At 53.0% G+C, this 10906-nt stretch overlaps 1 protein-coding gene across 4 annotated transcripts in view; it reads right to left on the bottom strand.

The window, feature by feature from the left end:
* Nucleotides 1–3136, bottom strand: part of Ssbp3 (single stranded DNA binding protein 3) — a 152853-nt gene extending 149717 nt beyond the window's left edge. For all 4 annotated transcript variants that reach the window (XM_074080039.1, XM_074080040.1, XM_074080041.1 and 1 more), the window contains exons 1-3: nucleotides 2851–3136; nucleotides 1785–1857; nucleotides 1498–1559 (exon numbers count right to left, since the gene is read on the bottom strand). In XM_074080039.1, the coding sequence (XP_073936140.1) occupies nucleotides 1498–1559; nucleotides 1785–1857; nucleotides 2851–2906 (191 nt within the window). In that variant the 5' untranslated portion in view covers nucleotides 2907–3136. The remainder of the gene's footprint in view (nucleotides 1–1497; nucleotides 1560–1784; nucleotides 1858–2850) is intronic.
* Between the last annotated feature and the right edge of the window lie 7770 nt (nucleotides 3137–10906).

Raw genomic sequence — 10906 nt, 5'->3', positions numbered from 1 at the left:
ATACAGCCTGCCCCTTATCAGATTAGCTCCAGTGCCTCCTCCAGCTCCAGAAAGCCCAGGACACTTACTCAGTGTCAAATTGCAGGAGGTAACTTCTAGTAAACCAAACCAGTGCCACTCAGAGTCACCATGGCCTGAACCCAGCACAAGCAACCCCACATTCCTAGCACAAGGATGGAGAAAGAAGCTGCAGGCAACTCAGGATGCGACAGAAAAACAGGGGACTTGCCCGGCTACAGAGCAGGGCTGTGGAATGTTCTTCCTGCCTTCAGAACTTCATGTTGGATCAACTGCTCCACAAGGGAAAGGGCTTCAAAACTCTAAATTTCCAGATTTTTCTAAGTAACTTTGACTCAGAAGCCCAAGTTTCTGCAAGATACAAGGTGATCAGATCTGCCAACCCTACTCACACACTCGCCTCCAAAAGCAGCCACAGGCACCTATCACCCACTTCTGCAGGTGGAATCCTTGCGCCACACCAGACGCCTCCAACCTGGCAGTTGGGAGGTTGGCAGAAGTAATTAAAAACTCATTTTCTCTGCACAAGTTAGAACAGACACTTCATCCTCCCGCTGTTCAAAGAGACTTGAAACAGTAACCTGAGCAGGAGGTCAGGTAATCGTGCTAAGATCCCAAACACCACTGACATTTCGTTCCCCTGAACCCTACCAAAAGTATCAAAAGCCACACTGTCATTCTTTTCCTTTTCAAAAGGATGTGAAAGAGTGCACCAATCAGTCGCACGATACAGCCAGGTCACACACTCATGACGACTCACTCCCTTGGACCCTAAGCCTCCCTCCTGCAGGCTGCAAACCCAACTAGTTAGGCCTGGAGAGAAGAGAGAGGGTCCTAGATAAGGAGAGAGCCCCCAAGGAGAGCTGCAGGCACCCTACCAGGCTGACTCTGACCAGTTAAAGTTCTTGGTAAAACTAAGCTTTGTGGTTTCAGGGATGCTGGGGGGTGGGGGAGGGAGCACAGAGGAAAAGAGGGTCCAGTCAGTTTGAATCAGTGTCTCTACAGGAAGTGCACACAGCCTTTTCTTGCTTTTTTCTCAGTGTCCCTGGAACAAGCCTACTAGAAGTCCTCAAGATTTGGAGTTTACAGAAGAAAAAGGAAGGGACAGGCCAATTGCAGAACCTGAACAGACCTGGTGTCCCCTCTACTCTGCCCTGCCCCCACTCCTCTCTAATTAAAGCAGCATGCAGGATTGACAAAAACCCTTCTAGTTTTTTCCAAGTCCCTGCCTAGTGCCCCAGAGTGAGATGGAAAAGTAACGAGTTTCTAAATCCTGGCACAGCAAGGTTTAGTCAGTTTTCCACAGTAGTGGAAACACCAGGATAAAACTTCAGGCGGCAGCATCTTCTGCCCTTTCCTCCTTGGCTAATTCTGATCTGGGTGCCCTGCTCAGGGTGCCCTGTTCCAGGCCTCCTGTCTTTGTCCACCTGGACCCAGGGCTCAGAACAAAACACACACAAAACTATCACACAAACTTACCACCACCACGAGTGCAGAAACCCAGGCGGTTCTCCCAACGTGATGTTTTTTTCCCATCGTATCTGGAAAAGAGGGAGCAGAAGCAGCTTAGAGAGACAGAGAGGAGGGGCTGGAGGGAGGGGGCTTCCCAGAGCCAAAAGGCTGTGAGAACCAACTAACAATAAATGCCAAAAGGTGATAAAAATTCAAAATGGTGGCCACAGTGGCTGCTCCTGAAAACAAAGGCTCTAAGAACAGTGGGGAGGAGGGGGGTGTCAAGAAACTGGATGCTGAGGAGCCCCACTCACCTCTGATAAGAAGGTCTGTGCAGATTTCTGTGCTCCTACGTGCAGTAAATATTCGTAGACGTATAAAGCTAACCTGGAAAGTGGGCAGGGGCAGAAAGAGAGGGAAGGGTCAGATCATACTGGGGCTCACTCCGGACCTTGCCAGCCTGCTCCCAGCCCAGTCTGCACAGACCTATTGTGGCGGCTGGCAGAGGTTAAGGTCTGTCACCCCAGTAAGGGCCCCGGTGCAAACAGTTACGGGGTGGGTACAAGGAAAGCGCTGCCCTAAGCCTCAAGGACTGGAGAGCGGGCCCCAAACTAGAACTTCCAAGCAGCACTGGAGCCAAACCCACGTAGGTCTCTCAAACTCGCAAGCCACGGAAGCCCATCCTCCTGTCCCGACCCACTCGTGCTCTCCACCCTCACCCAGCTTTGGGGTCCGAGCAGACTCAACCCTAATCCAGGTGCTCGGAGCGCTCTGGAGAGGGCAGCAAAGCGCCGCCCTCACTACCTCCCCCCAAACAACTGTCCCCCAAGCCTGGGGGTCAAGCCGGCGCCGCCTTCCCTACCCTGTCCGGCGCCCCGGAGGGCACAGGGCCGGCGGCGAGGCCGCAGGCAGAGAAGGGAGAGAGCTCCCGGCCGAACAAAGCCCCCAACACGCACTCCTCACACCGCGGGCGGACAAAAGGAGCCTTCGGGGCTGCAGAAGCCACGCGCCCCCTGCCCGCGCCCAGTGGGCAAAGTGCGGCCACCGCGGCGAGCGCCCGGCTTGAGCGAGCGCACCGGCTCGCTGCGGGACCTCGCCACCCCTCGCCACGGGCCCCCGCACCCTGTCCACCCCGCAGCCACCAAGTGTCCCTCGCCCGCGGCTGCCCCCGTCGTCCCTTCCCTGGTGCCCCAGCCTTCGCCGGCTCCCAACAATGGGCTCTCCCACGCCGCCGCCGCCGCCGCCGCGGGGAAAGGACCCGGCAGGCGCGCGGGGCCCTGGGGGCCCGAGGGCGAGCAGCCCTGGCCCCCGCCCGCCCACCTGCCTCCCACCGGCCGCCCTCAGGCCGGAGCGCGCGGCCGCCACTCGCAATAGGCTTACTTTTCCCGAGCTTGCCCGTCCGAGGGCACCGCCGAGCCTTTGCCTTTGGCAAACATGGTTTGCAGAGAAGAGGGCGCCGAGCCCCGTCGCCGCCGCCGCCGCTACCGTCCGGTCTCCCGAGCTGCCCTGCTCCCGGTTCCCTCCCAGCGCTCGCCCGCTCGCTCGCGCTCTGCTCGCCGCGCTCCCTCCCTCCCCCGGCGCTGGCTCCGCGCTCTTTCCAGCTGTCAAAGCGTCAGCCCCGGCCGCGGCCCCATCGCCCTGGAACTCCTCCCGCGCCGGCTCGGCCTGCGCTGCGCCGCCGCCCGCTCGGCTGCCCGCCGCTCGCTCGCTCGCTCGTTCGCTTGCTCGCTCGCTCCCAGCGCGCCCGCCGCCCGGCTCCGCCTGCGCCGCCCTCTGCTTCTCCGGCACCGCTGCCGCCGCCGCCGCCGCGCCGCTGGTCTACTTGGAGCTCAACCGAACGTGGCTGCCCGGGCAGGAGCGCGGCGGGCGTCCACGCCCCGCGACGGACGGCTGCCCCGGCCAATCGGCGCGCGGGGGCGGGCCCGGAGGCCGGGAGGGACGCCTGTCAGCGCGGCAGCAGCAGTCCCGCTGCGCCGCCTCCGCGAGCCGCTGCCCGCTCCTAAGCTGGCCGGGGGTGCAGGGGGCGAGCCCGGGCGCTGGGATGGGGCGGGGGCGCTCTGGGCTCCGGCTCCAGCGTGGGGGCCTCGGCCAGCGCTCCAGCAGCGAGGACCGCCGGGGCAGGGGCGCTGCGGCAGCGTCCGAGGGAGGGGGCGCGGACCCCAAGCGGAGCGCCCTTCCCCTCCTGCGCGTCCCTTTCCCTTATCTGCCTCGCCGCCCCCCGCGGCCTGCGCCCGCCCAGCTCTTATCTCGCCCTCCCCCCGGCTCAGACCCCGACCCCTCCCCAGACTTCGGCCCGGCCCCGCGCCCCGCCCCGGGCCTCCCTGCGCCCAGCTTGGCTTCCTAGCGCCGGCTCGGGCTCCACGCTGAGCTGGGCGGCTGGAGTCGGCGCCGAAGCGCGCGGCTGCTCCTTTACTAGATCATTAAAATACTTTGGAAAACCCCAAAGTGGAGCCGCGCGAAAATGGCCCTTAGTGTGCTTTGGAGAGCCGGAGGAGGGGACGGGGGACTTGGATTTAGAGGAGGGAGGTGATTTCTCCCAAATTTCCAACGTTTGCTAGCCTTGACAAGTTACCCCTTGGCTGCTTCATGAGAAAGGTTGCCGTTCTGGGGTTGGGGGGCGTCACCTGGGCGCCCGAAGACTGTGCGCGCCTCAGAAATGTGCAAACTTCAAATAAATGAAGCTAAATTGGGGTGTGGGGGGACAAAAGTCGAGCGTGGGGGGAGGGGAAGCTTCCATTGTCAGTGACCCAGGTGTACAATGGGAAATGGGGGGGGGCTGGCAGAGTGACCCAGCTATTTGCTGATGACTCCTTTCTACCCACGCCAAAACCCCCGAGAACATGCTGTGTCCCCCTCACTGGAGACTCTTTAAGACCAGAAACTGGGGAAATTGGGGAACTCTCCCCATTTTCAGACTGCTTTTAGAGCGCTGTTCTCTTTAAATGTAATAAAACACTGTCGGCACTGTCTCTTTAAAAGAGTCAAGCAGAAAAAGCTGTGTAAGCGCTGATTGGCTGTCTGTTTGGATACATCTTTAGGGGAGCCTTGAAACTGTTAGCCTAGGTTGATTTTTTTTTTTTTTTTAACTGCGCTGTTCCAATAAACAAGTAACGCCCCTCCCCCTAACATGCCTCGCACCAAACAATTAAAGGATAGGTCAGTGTCCTGGGGAAAACACGTTTCAAGTAGGGAAACTCAGAACTAGATTTCAACAAAATAAACAATAATTCTCTTACATTAAAGTTTGCTTATTTTGCTCTGTGGAAGAGAGAAAAGGGTCTTTTAAAAGAAATGCCCCGCAGTAAACGGATATGCATTGGTTCAGGAAGGGGAATCTGGGTGCATTTTTGGAATAATGTTCTGCTCTGTGCAACAGCCTCCCTAAATTAGAATACAGCCAGGCCCTGTGGACACCTCTGGATTCCCTCTGCTCTCTGCTGGAACCCAGAGCTCAGAGTTTCCCTGAAACACTGAGACCTAGTTTTGGGGGTGTCTATGTGCTACCCCTAGTTTAAAGGTTGTTTTGTCAGTGACAGAAGAAGCATGGAAGTTGGACCCAAGTTGAAATACAAGGATAGGGAAGAGAAGGAAATAATTACAGTTATTTTTTTCCCTAGGCAGTTTAATTTAATAGGGCTAACTTAAGGTACCTTAGAGCTCACACTAATTAAATCAGTCTGCTCATACCCTTCCCCTGGACTTCCTCCTATTTTTGATGGGCTAGGAATGGCCAGAGATGGCTTGTCAACAGACTGACTCACAAGATGCCTGACTCATAAGTGTCTGCAGGGTCTGCAGACTATAAGGACTATTTGGGCCCTGGCAAAGGGAAAGCACTACCCTTCTGGCTCCCAGCTAGAGGTGCCCTATCAGCCCAGGGCCCAGAAGACCCACAGTCATTTCACATCCATTCCCTGGCCAGTCAGATGACACAGGCGGGTAGAGCTTTCACTATGGCTTGTTCTGCCATACCAAGAGTCCCCTTCTTGCTTTTTTTCTCCCTTACCCCACCCCCTGCAAAAGGACTGGCCCCTCCTTCCAGAACATGTGTGAGATGAAGAGAGGGGTGGTGTTACAGGACCATGTGTCAGGCACCTTGTCCCTGTGGTCTGGCACAGAATGAGGCTACACGTGGCTTGGTGCATTCTTTGGTGGAAGTGAAGGAAATAGAAGACTCAGGCACAGAGAGCAGGGAGGTGTCTTAGCCCTCCTGCCTGTGGCCAAAAGGGAGGTGAGGAGTTCCCTGAAAGTACGACCACACTCAGCAGCCCCAATTAGGCATGTTGCTGCCAACACACTTCAAAAGCCCTGTCAGACAGAAATACATCTAATCGCCCTTGGGTGACCTTTTAGGCCCCAAACTACCTTTCCCTGCTGGGTCCCAGTCCCCACCTCCCCTGGACTGTCTTTGGGCTTGGTGTCTGGAACGCCTCCTACCCCAGCCCTCCTCTCTGGCCATTCAAGACAGCAAGCCCTCTACTTCTGGCCATCACCTGAAACCTCCCAGTTTATCTCCTGGAGCCAAACCCATCCCTCTGTCATCTCCACTTTAGTCTCATTTGATTGAACCTGCATAGGTGCTCTCCAGTCATCCTGCCCATTGTGTAGCCACTTGTTTGCTGTCTGTCTCCCCCCACCAGATGGGAGGGCAGGACCTAAGTCTGAGTCATCTGTGTGTCTCCTGCACCCAGCAAGGGTTCCATACTGTGTGCACACTGATACTCCATGTAGGCACCAGAAGCCCCAGGGGACCCAGGGTGGAAAAAAATCACCCCATCCCAAAGTAGCTCTAGGCCCTGAGGGAGATAAGAAACTGACACCACCCAGAATAGAATTAGATAAAGCCACTCCCTAGGCTCAGCCCCACCCACTTGGAAGTACTGTACTTTCAGATCCTGGAATGACCAAGCCATTTCCCATATCCACATAGACTCAAATTGCCCCCACTTTCTCCTCCCTCCCTATATTTTTCCTTTATTTCTTTTAGGACCTGTCTATTGAACACCTATTATGTACCAAGCCCTATCTTAAGCTCTGGGTAATAAACCAGACAAAACTCCTAACCCTGTGGAGCTATTACACTGTTGTGAAATTCTCTGCTCAAAGTCTCTTCCAGTAACTCCCATTAACACTTCCAGACTCCAGCACGGCAGTGAGCACCCCTCCAAAGGGTCTTCCCAGACCCCCTCAGCTCCCAGGCTGCTCAGGTGTGCTTTCCTGTCCTGATCAACATTGACCCACTGTATGAATGTGGTTCACCATGCATCTCCCCATGGGAACATAACACCTAGGGGTTAGGGAACTACTGTCATCCCCCAAGGGACCTCCAGTACCCAGCAACAATGGTGAAAGGGTCAGGGCAGATGACAAACTGAGGGACAGGTAGGAGTTATGGGAGTGGGGAGGAAGGAGAGGTGAATTCCAAGCTCAGGCTAGAATGGCTGGCCCTTCCTTCCTTTTGGCTGCCAGAAATCTTGGGCCCTGGGACCGGGCTGGAGTGAACCAGTCCTCCAGAAGTTGGCAGATAAAAGAGAGGAACTTCAGGCCCATGGGCTCAACCCAGGAGGCTGTGCTTGCTAAGGATGCCAGGAGATCTTGTTTCCTCTGCCTGGTTCTCAGCTCTATTTCGGTGTTCCTCACAGCTGCTGGAGGCAGGGTTGCCCCTCCTCCCCTTCTCTTCCCTCTCCTCAAGGCTGTTGGGATGGAAGCAGAGCACCCAGCCCATCCCCCTCTCTCCCCCAGCCCACAGTCCTGGAATTGCAAGATGAAAATCTTGGGCTGCTCCCCAGGGAGGCCCAAGGCTGGTCAGCCCTGGTTTTGGCAGGAGTCCTCCAAGGACATCGGAGGCTCCCTAGGAAGAGTGTAAAATCTGCTCACAACAACCTGGCCTCTCTAGGCCTGTCTTCATTGCCTCACTGGCAAGTGACACCCTTCTCTGAACCTCAGTGTCCTGTGTGTGCAAAGGCAGGCGGAGTAGATGACCTGGGGAAATAGCAGGGAATCATCTCCCAGGCTATTAGCCAGCACTGGCTGAGCCCACAGTTGTGACCTCCCTAGACAGTGGAGAGCAGCCCCTTCAGAAGGTGGCTTGGGGGCTCAACGGCAACATAACTGGGGAAATGGTTTGCAAATTAATAAAGATGATTACTCCTGGGTGATTAGCAAAGGCACTAAGGAAGAAGGAAGTGGGTTTACCTTTAAAATCAAATGTGCTGTGAAATGTCTTCTCATGGATACTTATGCACATGCACGCTCAGCCAGGTCAGCAAAACAAGTTTTAGGCAATGTACAGGATGGGTTTGGTTTCTAGAAAGCACCTACTACACGTGGTCAGTCCTGAGTCAGGAGTATGGGCAAGGACCAAGAAGATCAAGACCAGGCTCTGTCCTGGTGGCTGGCTGGAAAGAGGACCCTGCTACTTGCTGCAGCTCCCTCCCTCCAAGTTGCTCACTGTACCTCACCCTCCATAAGGCCTTCAGTAGGGTCTTGGTATCTGGCTGCAGTTCCCACGTCATGTCCCTTAGTAGCTATGCCCTTTGCCACGCAAGGACCATCAGGCTAGGTGTATACACTCACCTTCCAGCCTTTGCTGGCTCAGTCCCTTCTGCCTGGGGTCTTTTCTCCCTCCTCACTTCTTCCAGTTCAGCATCACCAGCCCTTTCCTAAAGAACCTCTAGAGAAAGACACCTGCCCCCTTCCTGGTCTGCTCCTCTCCATAGCAACCAGCACCACCTGACATAGTATATGTTTATTTATTTCTTTTCTTCCCGCCCTCCCTCATAAGGGTTTAAGCTCTGGAACTTTATCCTCACCTTTTAGAACAGGAACTCTTTCTTTTTCTGGAACAGAATACTTCATTTAGCAAGAGCCTTCTAAAATACCTAGTATGGACTGGCCATTGTGGCAGGTGCTGAGTGTAATAGAGAACAAGATGCTTAGAGAACCCTTCTTTGTGGGGCTTACAGCCCAGCAGAAGAGACAGGATTAATTCAGTAGGCACACAGATACCTAAGTCATTACAGACGGTGCCAAGAGCCAGGAACAATCGGTAGAGAATGCCACAAGCGCAAACAACAGCAGGGCTGATCTGGTGAGGGGAGCTGGTGGTCAGGGAAGGCTTCTCTGAGGAGGTTACATTTGCACTCTAAGGGAAGTAAGTGTGGTAATAGAGCATGCAAAGGGGAGGTGAGTGTTGTCTCACCCCTCTAATCTTAGCTACTCAGGAGGTGCAGATCAGGAGAATCATGGCTCAAGACCAGCCCCAAGCAAAAAGTTTGTGAGACCCCCATCTAGACCAATAAAAGCTGAGCTTGGTAATACATGTCTGTCATCCCAACTACAAGAAAAGCATAAATAGGAAGATCATGGTCCAGCATAACCTAAGCATAAACACAAGACCCTATTTGAATAACTAAAGCAAAAAGGACTGGGGGTGTGGCTAAAGTGGAAGAGCACCTACTTAGCAAGCACAAAGCCCTGAGTTCAAACCCCAAAATTATAAAAAAAAAAGGGAGGGGGGAGGATGGGGAAGGGAGATGGAAGATTCCAGGCAGGGGAGGGGAGTCTGCAATAAGAAGGAACCCTGGAATTATGGATGGCTGGTCCCTGTGGCAAGACCAAAATGCTCATGGGCTCTGGAAGTATCTCTTTCCATGGTATCAGAGAGTCCCCAGGGCAAAAGACAAGATTTCATCGGGGAGGGGCTGCCAGGTAACAGAGCTGCAGCAGGCTACTAGGATGGTGAGTACCAAAAAGCAAGGCAAAACAAACAAAAACAGGAAATCACAGTGCTGGCAAGCATGTGGAGAAATTAGGAATATAAAGTAGGAATTTAAAATGGCACAGTTGCTGTGAGAAACAGTATGGAATTCATCAAAAAAATGAATCATACAATTACCATAAGGCCCATCATTCTATTTCTAGGTAGCTAACCAAAAGAATAGAAAGCAGGGCTAGGTGCTGGTGGCTCACACCTGTAATCCTAGGTACTCAGGTAGCAGAGATCAAGAGGATCATAGTTCAAACCCAGCCCAGGCAAATAGTTCACAAGACCCTATTTTGAAAATACCTAACACAAAAAAGGGCTCAAGGTGTAGCCCCCAAGTTCAAGCCCCAGCACCACAAAAAAAAAAAAATTGAAAGCAGGGACTCAAATTTACATACCAGTGTTCATAGCACATTCATGAAAGCCAAATGGGATGGAAACAACCCAAAATGTCCACTGACAAATAAATGGATAAATAAAATATGGTGTGCATACCATGCAAGGTTATTCAGCTTTAAAAGGAAGAAGGCTCTATCTGGGCTCTGGTGGCTCATGCCTGTAATCCTAGCTACTCAGGAGACAAAGATCAGAAAAACTGCAGTTCGAAGCCAGGCTGGACAAATCATTTGAGAGACCCTATCTTGAAAAAAAAAAAAACCTTCACATAAAAGGGCTGGTGGAGTGGGTCTGGGTATAGGCCCTGAGTTCAAAGCCCAGTACCGCAAAAAAAAAAGGAAGGCGATTCTGCCAGGCATAGTGGTGCACACTTGCAATCTCAGCACTCAGGAGGCTGATGCTGAAGGATGGCAAGTTCCAGACCAGTATAGGCTACGTAATGAGACACTGTCTCAAAGAGAAAAAATAAAGCAATTTTGACAATTCTGACACATTCTTCAACACAGATGAACCTTGAAGGCATTGTGCTAAATGAAATAAGCCAGACCCCAAAGAATAAATACTGTATGTTTCTATTCCTGTAAGTTACCTGAAGCAGTCAATTCAGAAAGTAGACACCCTGGGGTGGGGCAGGAGGGAATTTGGAGTTCTTGTTTAATAGTACAGAGTTTCAATTTGAGAAGACAAAAACGTCTGGAGATGGAAGTGGTGATGGTTGCACAATGATGTGAATGTACTCACTACCATAAAACCACAAAAATGGTTAAAACAGTAAGTTTTGTGTTTTATATTTTTTACTGCATTTTTTTTCTTGGCAATACTGGGGTTTCAGCTTCATGCTTGGTAGGCAAGCACCTCTACCATTTGAACCACTCTACCAGCCCTTTTCCCTGTGGGTGTTTTTTTTTTTTCTTTCTTTCTTTCTTTCTTTTTTGCAGTTCCAGAGTTGGAAGCTCAGGTTTGAGCCACTCTATCAGCACTTTTTGTGATGGGTTTTTTCAAGACAAATTATTTGCCCAGGGTTGGCTGTTGGCTTTGAACCACGATTCTCCTGATCTCTGCCTCGTGAGTAGCTAGAATTATAAGCATGAGCCACCGGCACCAACCCTTGTGGTTATTTTTGAGATACAGCCTTGCTTTTACCCCTTCTCCCTCCATCCCTTCCACTCCCTCTCAGGCTGGCCAGGAACCATGATTCTCTCAGCTACCACAGTAATTTAAAAAAAGAAAAACTGGGTACAGAGTGAGAGTCAGGACACAAGAGGTGTTCAGTAT

This window comes from Castor canadensis, chromosome 7 (assembly GCF_047511655.1).
Source record: "Castor canadensis chromosome 7, mCasCan1.hap1v2, whole genome shotgun sequence".
Lineage (NCBI taxonomy): Eukaryota > Metazoa > Chordata > Mammalia > Rodentia > Castoridae > Castor > Castor canadensis.
Note: the sequence above shows the minus strand (reverse complement) of the source record. Positions and strands in the feature narration are given on the sequence as shown.